The 14,275-nt window shown below is 49.2% G+C and overlaps 1 protein-coding gene and 1 long non-coding RNA gene across 2 annotated transcripts in view; one reads left to right on the top strand and one right to left on the bottom strand.

Annotated features, from left to right (window-relative positions):
- LOC122212093 overlaps positions 1–14,275 on the bottom strand; it is a 41,071-nt gene that overhangs the window by 17,357 nt on the left and 9,439 nt on the right. The window contains exons 3-4 of the long non-coding RNA XR_006198992.1: positions 13,847–13,952; positions 11,363–11,555 (exon numbers count right to left, since the gene is read on the bottom strand). This is a non-coding gene — a long non-coding RNA (uncharacterized LOC122212093). The remainder of the gene's footprint in view (positions 1–11,362; positions 11,556–13,846; positions 13,953–14,275) is intronic.
- Positions 10,995–14,275, top strand: part of FAM180A (family with sequence similarity 180 member A) — a 13,727-nt gene continuing 10,446 nt past the window's right edge. Inside the window, exon 1 of the mRNA XM_042925768.1 lies at positions 10,995–11,497. Coding sequence (XP_042781702.1) covers positions 11,422–11,497 — 76 coding nt within the window. The 5' untranslated portion in view covers positions 10,995–11,421. The remainder of the gene's footprint in view (positions 11,498–14,275) is intronic.

Raw genomic sequence — 14,275 nt, 5'->3', positions numbered from 1 at the left:
TTATTTTGTCTAACACACCCATATTACACCTTGAAGGTCTAACTGCAGTGCACAAAGCCCATCATGAAATCGGGCATCCATTCAGCTACAGGCAGGGACTTTTATACTCCTCCTGGACATGCATACAAAAGACTGAGAAGAGTCATTTGGATACACATTTTAAAAAACACAAAAAAATCACTTTGCCTTAAGATTTAGTCAACACGCAGTTATTGAACCACGAAGACTGGAAGCCCTAATTGTCTAAATTATTACTGCCGTGCCCCCTGTGGGCACGGGTTTCCACCAATGATGGCCTCCCTTCACCCATGTAGCCTCCTCACACGGGATATACAATGGGCAGAGCAGTTGGGGGGACGCAAATTCACCCCATTCCTTCCTGGTCTCCTCTCATCCCTCCTAGCTTGGCCCTTGATCTCTCCTTTCTTACAGACTTCTCCTCTCCTCTCCCTTTTCCTAATTAGTCCCATCTCTCTACTGATCTCTACTGCACAGGGTCACAAGTAAAGGGAAGGGGACAACCAAGTGTAGATGTTGCAACAAAATGGCCTCTACCCAAGCCACTCAGATTCCTAGGCATCCCCTTCAGACACTGTTTGTTCCTCAGGTCACCCCACCTATACTCCAGGAATACCTTATGTGCACTGGCTGACCTCATGTCCTGCTGTTTTCCCAGCGCCTTCGAATCAAGACGCACACCCTCCCACACACATGCTCCCCACTCTGCTTTTCCAAGATAGGAGTGAAACTGTTGCCTGGGTCCTTGAGCAGGAGGAGGTCCGTGTGCACATCGCTCTCATTTATCCACACAGCAGGCCCGGGTGGGGCTTGTCGGTTACTTGACTCCTTCTCAGTCCTTTCCCAAAGCTGCTCTCAGCCTTCTCTTAAAATGACAACCCCATGTATAAGGAGCGCCTGACTGCCCCGGCCCAGCCCCTGGTGCCCCCTAGCCCTGACAATGCCATCCGAAAACCAAGATATTTTTCTAACTTCTCCCCTAGCCTCCACCCCTCTCTTCTTTCCGGAACAAATGCTTTCCCCAGCGTTTCTGCATTAAGAGGGAAAAGAAAAAGGGAAGTTTCTCCCCCCTTGATAGCTGATGAAAATCAACTAGCTGGCAGTTATTTATCAAAATTTGATTCAGAAAGTAACCCGCCATGGACTGGATGTGGATTTTAAGGACAAACCTGAAAGAGCTTCTGAGGCACTGTTTTGAAGTTTTACCAAAAGCGGCCAGGAGGTAAATTTGCTAAGCTGTGGTTATTGGCATTAGGGGTTGCAGAGGCAGGAAATTCCCTGCATAACTAGCCTCTCTTCCCCAAGCCTGCTGGGATCACGGACGTCCAACGCCTCCGTGGCTGTTCCTCCCCATTCCCAGCCCAGCCACCCACTGGCTCCGAGCAGAGCCGACCCGCCATTTACTGTAAGTGACAGCTTCGGAGCATATTTTCACATCCATTCATCAAATCCCTTCAAGGCGAGAATTCAGGGCAAGAGGTGGGATTTAACTTGCAGGGACGCCAATCACTTCCTCCTTTATAAAGTCTCGGCAATGTCTTCGCCTTCTATGGAATCCTAGCTGGAGAACAGCCAAGACGCCCACCCCAGTGAACTTTCCATTCTGAGAAATTCCTTCTGGAATCACCCAACCACCTCCACCTCTCTGACACTCCCACCTTCCCCAACACACACACACACACAGAATATTAGTCAGGGTAGGCCTAACTCCTGTAACAAACATTCCCAACATCCCAGTGGATTAACATACCGCAGGGCTGTGTCACACATTTAATATCCACTGCTCTTCGCAGATATTGTCTTGACTATAAGTTTTTTTCTATATTTTCTATATTTAAAGGCATATATTAAATGTCTTGCCTTCTAGGTCATAATTCTTTTCTTCTTTTTCATTTTTTTTTAATGTTTATTTATTTTGGAGAGGAGAGAGAGAGAGAGAGAGAGAGAGAGAGGGAGGGCACGGGCGCGCACACAAGCCAGGGAGGGGCAGAGAGAGAGGGAGACACAGAATCCGAAGCAGGCTCCGGGCTCTGAGCTGTCACCACAGAGCCTGATATGGGGCTTGAACTCACGAACCACGAGATCATGACCTGAGCGCAAGTCAGACGCTTAACCGGCTGCACCACCCAGGCACCCCTAGGTCATAATTCTTTGAGCAAGTGTGACTTATACTTTTTTGTGTAACTGAGACACCCCTCTTTACAGTTTGCAGTGCAAATAGCATGCTTCAACCAACATCCCTAGTTGGTAGTAACTAGAAATCCAGCTGATATTTTCTAAGGCCCTTGCTCCTTTGCCTTTAAATATCCAAAAATATCCAGGTTCTTATTAGTATGTAGGTAGGGCATTGGAGGACAAAATGCAAAGGAAATGAGAAGTCTTGAGGAGGGATCAAACGGTATTTAGCCCTCACCGGCCGTGCCAACAGCAGTGAGGGGCTGAGGGCTGGAGAGGAGTTTTACTTCCCCGGGGTATGTAGTCACCATAAGCAGAGTGCCTTCTGGAAGCCACAGCAGGGATCCCTCTGGACTGTGCTCAGTCAAGAAAACCATACCGGGGGGAGCGGAATTGGAGGAAGGCGGTCAAAAGATACAAAATTCCAGTTATCAGATAAGTAAGTCCTAAGGACACGTCGTACAGTGCGGGGACTACAACTAACACTGCTGAGGACAGCGGTGTCCTGACCAGTCGGTCCTGAGAGTTCTCCTCACGTGGAGAATTTCTTTTCTTTTTATTCTACCTTTACGAGAAGATGGACGTTAGCCGAAGCTACTGTGGTCATCATTTCCCAACGTGTGCAAATCAAACCATCATGCTGTATGCCTTAAATTTTTACAGGGATGTCTGTCAATAATTTCTCAATGAAATTGAAAAAAGAAGAAGAAGAAGAAGAAGAAGAAGAAGAAGAAGAAGAAGACCATACTGAAGATCTGAGCCCCACCCGCAAAGACTCCTTCAGCTGCTTCCTCAGGCGAGGCAACCCCAGGAGCACTGGATTGGATGGGCCCATCGATCCATCTGTCTGTCTACCCATCTGCCTATCTCAGACTCCCTGGTAACTTGCTTTGGGGGATCCTGTTTGGCAGTTGCTTTCGCTAAAGAACAAAAAAAAGTTGGAACCTCTCAGAGGACAGTGCCACCACTAATATTTTCTCCACAGTGGCTTGCAGGGGTGGACACCTGTTTGTCATATAAAGACAACTGGGTCAATTCTGAGAGGGACTAGTAGCATCACAAATAGAGTTAGGAAGCCTAAGGGATGGATAGGAATGTCTAGAATCTGTTCCAGTGAAATCTGAATGCATGCTATGTCCCTGTTTTAGCTCCCTCCCTCACACACACACATACACACACACACACACACACACACACACACACACACACGCTAGAAGCAAAGGGTCTAATTGGCTATTTTTTTTTATTTTTTTTTTAACGTTTTATTTATTTTTGAGACAGGGAGAGACAGAGCATGAACAGGGGAGGGTCAGAGAGAGGGAGACACAGAATCTGAAACAGGCTCCAGGCTCTGAGCTGTCAGCACAGAGCCCGACGCGGGGCTCAAACTCACGGACTGCGAGATCGTGACCTGAGCCAAAGTCGGACGCTCAACCGACCGAGCCACCCAGGCGCCCCCTAATTGGCTATTTTTAATCTGAGAAACACAAAGATCCCAGGCTGGACAAGTCAAACAAAAACACAGTCTCTCCACTCTCTGGCCTCCCCAGACACGGCACCTGCACTTACAATGGAGACCACGCGGTCACGTCGTCTATGCGGGAGCCAGGCGGCTGAACTGATCGCATGTCAGATGCTGTGGTGACATGTAAACCCGGCTTCCGGGGCTTTGTTGCCCAGCCTGAGCCTGATGGCATGTCCACCTGAGGAGAGATCCGGCCCATTTTGTTCAACTGGCCCATCAATTGGTGGGCCTCACTTTTACTCCCCCAAATGACTGCCCGGGCCCGTAGAACTGCCGACGCCTGGATGTGGAGGCCTTACGTCGCCACAGGAGCTGAATCACCCGAATGTTCCTTTTACTCTGTGTGCAGGGGACCTCTGTGCTGCCGGGGGGTGTCCTGGCCCGGCCTGGCACAAACGTGCACGTACTACTGAGTCATTTGTGTTGGCAACTCTTCAGGCCCGGTGACTTTTCTGCTTTAGAGGCTGGCCCTTCATAATTACAGCTGTGTTTCTGTTGTCACACCAAATTACCTCACTTACAGCCTTAAAATAGAATCCAGCCTAAAGGTGCCGGCTGGCCACGCAGAGAGGGAGGCTTCATAAGACTCAGAACCTGGGTGTTGAGCCAGGGGGCAGGGCTTGAAGCCAGACACAAAAGTCCCAACTCTTAAAACCTAGGTCTCCTCTCTTTTCTCTGCATGATAGAAACGGAGCAGTGCCATAAAACTGTCTGTTCCCAAACTAGAAACGAGAATGATCTTGGAGTTCTGCCTCTGTCCTGCTCCTATTCATCTTACTTACTTACGGGATGGGATCTATTCTTCCGGCCTTCACAATACTCTCCCCCTTGGCCACTCTGCCATGTGCCCAGGAGGCTGACACCTACAGACCCCATCGCCCCACTCCCTTGCCCTCTGGCTGTCAGATGGGTTAGACTAATGGAAGCAGGAGAGGGAAATTAGAAAGGGGGAGAGGAGAGAGGTCAAGGCGTGTATTCCCCTGTTCCCTACTGGACCGTAGTTGGCAGTGGTTGTATTCTTTCACCTGGGCCCCAGCTCTTGGCAGGTGGCCTCTCTTTATTTCCTTCCTTTGTCCCCCAGGTGGAGGGAGGGTATAGGAGAGTCGCGTGGCTGCTGTGACAAAGAGACACATATTGGATGGTTGAAAACAACAGAAGTGTATTGTCTCCCAGTTCTGGAGGCTAGAAAGTCTGACATCAAGGTGTTGGCAAGGCCACGCTCCCCCTGAAACACGTAGGGGAGGATCCTTCCTTGCCCCTTCTAGCTCCGGATCATGGCCCACAATCTTGGCATTCTTTGGCTTACAGGTGCATCCCTCCCATTCCGTCTCCATCATCACATGGCCGTCTTCTCCTCATGTGTCTCTGTCTGTGTCCCCTCTTCGAAGGATACCAGTCACATGGGATGAGGGCCCACCCAAACTGACCTTATCTTAACTTAGTTATATCTGCAAAGACTCTATTTCAAAATAATATCATATTCACAGAAACTGGGGGTTAGGACTTCAAAATATCTTCTTGGGGGACCTATTTCGATCCCGCCCACATAGTAACAGCCTCCACTGTGATGAGTCCCTGGACTGGTCCCTTAACGCTTTCCCTCCTTGTAAAGAGTCTCTATGTTAGATGCTTCAGCTCCTTTTTAAACAGTGCCACCTGTTTTCTGCCAGGACCTTGACAGAGACCCCTACTGCCCAGCTGCCTTGCTGGCAGAGCACCTACTAAGTGTCAGAAGGCACTGGGGATACAATGGTGAGCAAACATTGGCATAGCCCCTGCCTTCATAGGGCTTACAATCTACAGTTTAATAGGCTTCATCAAAATCTCACAAAGTAAAGGGGTGCCTGGGTGGCTCAGTCGGTTGAGCGTCCGACTCTTGATTTTGGCTCAGGTCATGGTCTCACAGTTCATGAGTTCGAGCCCTTGAATCAGGCTCTACATTCTCAGGGCAGAGCCTGCTTTTGATCCTCTGTCTCCCTCTGTCTCTGCCCCTCCCTCGCTCACACTCTCACACTCTCTCTCTCAAAAATAAATAAAACATTTTTTTTAATGTCACAAAGTAAAATTACAAATGGATTGAGATACAGAGGATAGGTTGACGCACTATAAATATGCTCCCTTGGGAAAATCGCTCTAGGCAGGGAGTCCAGGAGGGGCTTCCCAGGGAGAGGGACACCTGAGCCAGAATGCAAAGGATGAATGGAGTCAACCAGATAAAGAGGGGAGCTTAAGGCCCCCCTCTTGGTTAAGGGGGGAGACCCCAAAAGAGTTATGCCATGGTGTCCATATTTCCTTCCAATGGGGGATCTATTTTCACTCATATCCCAATCCATCTACAAAGAACCCTTCTCTCCGAGAAAAGTTTACGCTGTCTCCCATCCTTACCACTGAGACCACAGCAGAGAACCCCCGTATGCAGAGGTTAGTGCTCAGAGAGTGAGAAGCCATCCCCAAGGCCCACAGGTAAACAGTAGCTGCACGGCACCGAGGGCACAGTAGGGAGCGAGCACCTAGAAACCAAGCAACGCGGGCCCCACACACAAACTCCACACCTCCACACTGAAGTCACAACATCCCTGAAACCAGCACCTCCTCCTTCCGTGCCCACAGTCTCAGCTGGGGACACCCCAGAACTTCTGGTCTGCCCCCTCTCTCCTCTCTCAGCTCTTTGTGAGATCACCGCGTGCCCCTGATTTTACCACTTCCAGCTTGCTCAAGTCATGCACTCCTCACATTCACCACTAGCCCCGGCCCTGCTTCAGGTCCTTATCATGTTTCCCTAGGGCTTCGTATCTGCTCTCTCCTTGACTGGCCTCTACTCTGTCAAATCCACCCTCAGCAGCACAGCCACCATAAAGCTGGCCACCTCACTCCCCCGACAGTGGCCTCGATGACTCCCTATTCCCGATAGCGCACAGTCCGGGAATGGCACAAAAGGCTCTCCTTGACTGGGCCCTGCCTCCCTCCCAGCCTGCCTCCCACTGCCACCTGGTTCATCCTTGATCTTCCAACAAGGCCACCACTTTTAGTTCCACATACACATCAACTTGTCTCTCCCCTCTGTGCCATTTTTCGGGTTATCCAACCCCCACCGCACTGTTCCTTCTTCCACAACCTAATTAAATCCAACTCATCCCTAAAAACTTAATTCCGGTCTCAACTCCTCCAAGAAGCCTTCCCTGATAACTCTCCCCTCTCGTTTCCTACCATAGGATCCTCCATCATTAAATCTAACATGGCATGTTCTAAATATCTATGGAGGTGCCTATTTCCCTGATTAGAATACAGATTCTTGATGCTGGGGATGACCCCTCATTCGGTTTGATAGGCCTATTGCCTGATCAACTCAAAGAGTTGATGCCCAAAGACTAGATGCATGAATTAGTGAATGACAAACCAATGGGTATTGACTGTCCCACTTTGGTGCTGAAGCCCTCAAAATGACCAGAAGCTTCCCCCACCTATTACTCTATATTGCATGGGCCCAGCCCCGCAGTCCCTCTGCTGCATGATGCTTCCGGCGTGTAGAAGCTGTTTCACTGGCGTTTCGTTTTCATCTCAACCCCTGCTAGGTAGCTTATAAGAGTATTTACCGTTGAAGAGTTGTGTGACCCTAGCTATTTATCCTTTCTAAGCTTCGATTTGCCATACATAAAATGAGCTCTGTTATAGTATCCACCGAACAGACTTGCCATGAAAACTGAATGAAATAAAATCAGGTGTGTGGTCAGAACTCAGTAAATGGTTAGGTATGACTAAGCTGTAAAGCAACCGCTGCTGATCAGAGGTACACGGGTAAGGGCAGCGGGAGTTCAGAGGTAAAAATGGACTCAAAGGCTGTTGCCTTAAGTAGAACATCCTTCCCACCCCCCAAAGTGTTCTTTACACAATCAGTAACTCTGGGAAGCTCCAGTGTTGTGGGTTTACTGTGTCATCACAGAAGCCCAGGGTTTGTCGGTCTCAGCCCATGTGTGCAGAATTGCTGTGTGAGTAAGAAAAACAAGGAGAGCGTGAAAAAGTCAGTGTATTAGGCCAGGGGTTTCCTAGCCTCCAGTGAGGCTCCTGGAGAAACTAGACATTTGCCTCCTGCTGCCATGTTGTAGTGGTGGGGTCCTCTCTCTTCATCCCTTTGTCCCTCTCTTCTGTGTGCACACACACTCTCTCTCTCTCTGAACTAATAAATTAACTAATTAAACAAAAAGAAGTACACTGAATAGCAAAGGAAAGCATCCACAAAATGCAAAGGCAACATACAAAATGGGATGGAATATCCAACATACATAAAGAACTCATACAAATTCAGTAGCCAAAAAAAAAACAATCTGATTAAAAAACAGATGGAGGAACTGACCATTTGTCCAAAGAAGACAAACAAATGACCAACAGGTATGTGAAAGGTGTGCAACATCACTCATCACCCGAGAAATGCAAATCAAAAGCACAATGAGATATCACCTCACACCTGTTAGCTTGGCCATCATCAAAAAGATAAGCGATTACGAATGTTGGTAAGGATGTGGAGGAAAGGGAACACTTGAGCACTGTTGGTGGGAATGCAAAATGGTGCAGCCAATGTGGAAAACAGCATGGGGGGAGGGCCTCAAAAAATTAATAATAGAATTATCATTTGATCCAGCCATGTCACCCCCATCCTCACTGCAGCATTATTCACAATAGCCAAGACATGAAATAACCTAGTGTCCACTGACAGATGAATGGATAAAGAAGAGGTGGTGTGTGTGCATACACACGCACACACACGCACACACACACACACACACACACGCACACACACACACTGGAATATCACTCAGCCATAGGAGAGAAGGAAATCATGCCACTTGCAACAACATGAATGGAACTCCAGGGCATTGTGCTAAGTGAAATAAGCCAGACAGAGAAAGACAAAAACCATATGATCTCACTTCTACGTAAAACCTAAAAAAAAAGAAAAGAAAGAAAAGAAACAGAGAACAGATCGGTGGTTGCCAAAGATAGAAGAAATGTGTGAAGGTGGTCAAAGGTACAAACTTCCAGTTATAATATAAGTATGTTCTGGGGATGCGATGTATATCATGGACACTAGAACTGATCACACTGTTTTGTACATGTGACAGTTGCTAAGAAAGTAGAATTTCTGTGAGGCAATAACTAAACTTACTGTGGTGATCTGGTGACAGAACCTCTCCTAGCCCTGCTCTGCTCAGTGCAGTAGCCACTGGCCACATGTATTTAAGCATTCCCTTCAAATGTGGCTGTCCTGAGGGTGCCTGGGTGGCTCAGTCGGTTAAGCTTCTAACTTCAGCTCAGGTCATGATCTCGTGGTCTGTGAGTTCAAGCCCCGCGTCAGGCTCTGTGCTGACGGCTCAGAGCCTGGAGCCTGTTTCAGATTCTGTGTCTCCCTCTCTCTCTGCCCCTCCTCTGCTCACACTCTCTCTCTGTCCCTCAAAGAGGAATAAACATTAAAAATAAGTAAATAAATTAAAATGTGGCTGTTCTGAACTAAGATGTGCTGTGCGAAATACACGTGAGAATAGAAAAGATTCTGTTGAGACGTATATTGATTACATGTAGAAATTATATTTTAGATATATTTGGTTAAATAAAATATATCATTATGATTGGTGTAATACTGTTTCTTTTCACTTTTTTTAATGGGGCTACCAGAAATTTTTAAATTACCTTTGTGACTCACAGTATATGCCTACAAGACAGGAGAGCAGTCCTGTACAGACCTCAGAGCTTGATGCAAGCATTAAATCAGTCAAGACAAGGAGAGGGCCTAGCACAGTGCCTGAAACAAATTAAGTACCCAATAGCTACTGTCAATATTAGTAAGATCGGTGGGTTTTTTTTTTTAATTTTTTTAATGTTTATTTATTTTTGAGACAGAGAGAGACAGAGCATGAGCAGGGGACGGGTAGAAAGAAAGGGAGAGACACCGAGAGAGGGAAACAGAGAGAGAGAGGGAAACACAGAATCCGAAGCAGGCTCCAGGCTCTGAGCTGTTAGCATAGAGCCTGACGTGGGGCTCGAACTCACAAGCTGTGACATCATGATCTGAGCTGAAGTTGGACGCTGAACTGACTGAGCCACCCAGGCATCCCAGATCAGTGATTTTCAAATTTTATAGTCAAATTTGTTTTTCAAGCAACTTCTTGTAACGGATAAAAAAAAAAAAATTCAGTTCTGATCAAAGCAGAGAGACCTTGAGGTCTCTCCAGGGGCCGTTGCACCCTGGGCACCACCTCTTTAGGTGGGAAACCATGCACATAAGTCATCCTAAAATGTCCTTCGAGCTCCGGCATTACACATCTACCATTTCGGAGAAGGTCAAGAAGGTATGAGACAAAAACCAAGGTGTCCATGGCAGTACTTTAAAAATGATCACGGGGGCGCCTGGGTGGCTCAGTCGGTTAAGCGGCCGACTTCGGCTCAGGTCATGATCTCGCGGTCCGTGAGTTCGAGCCCCGCGTCGGGCTCTGTGCTGACAGCTCAGAGCCTGGAGCCTGTTTCAGATTCTGTGTCTCCCTCTCTCTGACCCTCCCCCGTTCATGCTCTGTCTCTGTCTCAAAAATAAATAAACGTTAAAAAAAATATTAAAAAAAAATGATCACGGACCTTAAATGTTCTCACCACGAAAAAGAAATGATAATTACGTGACACGATAGAGGTGTTAGCTAACGCCACAGTGGTGATCTTATTGCAATACAGAAGGGCATCGAATCGAATCGTCACGTTGTACACACCTTAAACCTACACGATGTTATATGTCAGTTAGACCTCAATAAAAAATAGTCACCCCCAAAAAGATCATGGAAAAACACTACCATTTTGCTCAGGAGAATCAAAGCGGTTTGGTCCCAGGTCTAGCTGGACATAGCCCAGAAATTGGGGCGTCATGAATGTGACCGGGAGGAGAGGGTCACCTGTGGGTCCCTGGATGGTTACCCGCATGTACAATACCCCCGTGCCACAGCACTGCTCTGCTTCTGCCCCTCACAACCCGCTGACCCTGCCACCTGGGGAAGGCTCTCAGAGCCGGCCCCAGGCACCAACGTGGCTAGGTCCAGCTCAGGGGAAGGGCAGCAAGTGACACTCAGCCCGGACACCACAATGACTCTGCTGTCCTGAAGGCAAGGCTGGGCTGCCAGCCCCAGTGTCTGGTCTGCCAGCCAAGCCTCCTGGCTCTTCCTGCAGTCTACACCCCTGGCTCTGCTGTGTGTGTGTGGGTGTGTGTGTGTGTGTGTGTGTGTGTGTTGATGCGGACAGCAGCCAGCTCTCTGCCGGGCTCTCTAACAAGTTCCACGAGTCTGTTTGCTAAAGAAAAATTCCAGTGGGTCCATCCAACACATGGAACTCAAGTACAGAAATTATATTTATCCACCCCACTGCCAAGGAGATCACATGCCCCGTGAGTCACTCCAGATGTGCTCAAAAACAGAGTCTCTCTGTGGAAGCCCGGTCCCCCAATCCCAGAGAGAGTCGAATTAGCAGAGGTCCCAATTCCTGTGTCCCCACCCCCCTAAGAGGCAGTCTCTGCCTCCACCCTTCTGGGGCAGGAAAGGACGCCTTTTGCACTTCTGTAAAGGGAAGGGGGGTAAGAACTCTACCTTCACACTGGGAGGACCAGCACGGGCATACCTGTAGCTCCTGAGGTCCCATTGGGTTCGAGGACAAGTGTCACCTTTTTGGAGCAAAAGATGTGTTGGAACACGCTGCTGCTTCTGCTGTTGTGTTATGATGCTCAGGCGGCGGTGTCCCACAGGTGGAGCAGGGGTAAGTTGCTCTGTATTTATTTGATGCTCATTATTCTTTCTCAAATGCAACTAGAAATCTGGGGGCGGTGGGGGGGGGAGAGTAAGGCGGTGGAAGGAAATTAGACGCCCGGCACCCACACACACACACCCCTCTTTTATCTCGTCTCTGCCAATTACTTTATGCTTCTTGACAAGTGAGAAGGTGCTAGAAGGTGATGGGGGATGGGACGCTGAAACACATCAAAGCCGCTGAGGGATCTGGGTGGAGGTGGAGAACGCAGAAAACAGCCCTTTCTGACACGCCAGAGCCAAGTTATCTTTGCTCCGTGGATGTGGGTAGTCTCCCTCCAGCCCCTCTGCCCGCCCACCCCCTGCTGCAGCTAGACAGGGCACGTGAACAGCAGGTACCAGGACGAACACCAGTATCCCGGGGCTCTGGGTGCTGGCTTGCAAAAGGCCTGCCACCCGGGGGACCCGACTAGGGGCCCTGGCCACGGGCTGGCCACATGGAGGTCTCCACGCGGCTCCTGAGCTAGACTGGGCACATCTTTCCAGCTGGGGAGAGCCGGCCCAGTGGCAGGAGAGCAAGGGTGACCCTTAGCATTCACGTGTGTGCCAGACGGCTACTCCCACTGGCCCCGCAGTCCACCCCGGAGAGGAGGGAACCCGGCAAGGCTTTTCGCTCACAGCCGACTTCCTTCCCCTGGGGACCGTGCGGCACCTCTTCTCTGTGCCCAGGACCGGCTCCGGGTGGCAGACACTGGTCGCCCATCCAGCCAATTACAGTTGATTACTGCTGGGGACCGAGGGAGCAGCAGTGAGGACCACTCCGTGCAGAGCTCAACCCGACGGTCTCCACTGCTTGAAATGGACTGAGGTCTCTCTCCCCAAGAGAGCTGGAAAGAGAAGTCAGGCTCATAGGTGTTTCTAGAGATCCAAAATAGAATGAGGACGGGCATGGCAGCGGGGGCACGGCGGGGGTGACGATGAGCCTCCGGGTTCTCAGGGAGAGTGTCGGGAAAGGAGCAGCCAGTGTGGAACAGAGAAGCACAGGGCAAACGGATGTGACACGGGCGGGGAGCAAAGCCACCGCGGTTATCTGAGGTTCTTATTCCCTCATTTTTAAGCTTGTGATCAGGGACTTGCCAGCTCTCTGAGCCGAGCTGTGAAGCAATTGTTGCCCAGAGACGAATAATTCATGTAGCGTTTTCCTTTTATTTTATTTTTTTTCCGTCTGGTAACATCACCCACACCCACACACACCTCTGCTCATGATACGCACAAACGTTGGAGGCGACACTTAGAAGGAGAGCAAAGAGATCTTGGCATTACATTCGGCCCCTTGCCCCTGCGTGACACTGGGGGCCTTCCTTAATTTGTCTCTTAGAGAAAGATGACAACATCCACCCTCCTAATGCACAGGCTGTTAGAAAGGCAAATGAGATAATCTGACTTGTAACAAGGCTTGGAAACTTCAGAGGCACATCATGAGCTTTCCCCACAAGCAACCCAGAGATTTCAGTTCTGCCTCTAATTGGTCGTGTGACGTCTGGCAAGCTTCTTAACCTCTCCGAGCTTTGGTTCGCTAACAAGTCGCGTATTAACAGTAACAAAATTTATCTTCCCCGCTTCGTGGTGAAGGTCACATTCAAAGTGTAAACAAGACGCTTTTTACGCGATGAAGAACCTTCTAAATGTGAGCTATCACCTCCCACTTAAACCTCTGAAAAAACTTCATTGAGGAAGTTTGGGGTGCTCAACAGAGGGTTCTGCAGCAGCAGCCTGGGACCAAGTGACTGCCCCGGGGCCTCCCTGGGGAAGGTCTGCCCCCTGCATAATAATAACAAATCCATCTGGAGACGGGAAGTCAGCACTGGTGAAACAGAGGACACGATGAGGCATCCGTGTTAAGCGCCAGATTAGTGGTTCCCGTCAGGATTCAGAGTCCACAAATGACAGAGTCCCGCAACCATCATCAAAAGTCTTCCACGTAGTTGATTTTTTTTTTTCATTTTTAACATTTTTTCCTAATTATAAAAGGAAGACCCAACTGTCCTTTTCTTTTAAAGACGGAATGAGAGTCACGCCCAAGTACACAACAATTTTTCCAAACGTACTTAACTGTTCCTTTGGCCTTCATCCTTACCCCCAACCCCCACCCCCACGCCAGCACCCCGGCCTCCACCCTTCCCCACCCCCTGCCCCCAAGCGGAAATGTAGAAATAAACCCACAAGGAACACACCCTCTGTCCCAACGCTCTCCCAGCCTCTCCCAACGAGTGCTCTCTAGGATTCCGCCCTGGGAGGCAGCTTTCCGGGCCAGCCAGGCTCTTCCGGCCCCACCAACTTGACCGACCTGATGACTCACCTGTGGTTCGGAGGCCAGCGTAGAAGCCGGACATGCCTGGCCCAACTCCCTGCGCCCCCAGGGCCTGTCAGAGCTCCACTTGGGGGGCTGAGGGGAGCTAACCAGTCTTTAAAAACAAAAAAAAAAGAGGAAAGTATATATTAGAATGTACACATTAAATATCTGTTTTTATTAAACACACGTAAATTATTCTTTTTAAAGCAGGCTAATAGAGAAGGATGGCCCTTTAGTTACCTGGTGGGATTTATGTCATCTTTACGTGTCCCTTTTAGCGTGTGTGTTTTCAATCACGAATGTTCCATGAAGGGAAGGGCCGGTGATCAGTGTTCAGTAAGTCCTGACTGACTGACGGGACCGGGATAACTGAGCGCACCTGCGTGGCCGCAGTAACCCCCTCCCCCCCCCCCACCGGCAGGTGCTATTCTGACC

Source organism: Panthera leo, chromosome A2 (assembly GCF_018350215.1).
Source record: "Panthera leo isolate Ple1 chromosome A2, P.leo_Ple1_pat1.1, whole genome shotgun sequence".
Lineage (NCBI taxonomy): Eukaryota > Metazoa > Chordata > Mammalia > Carnivora > Felidae > Panthera > Panthera leo.
Note: the sequence above shows the minus strand (reverse complement) of the source record. Positions and strands in the feature narration are given on the sequence as shown.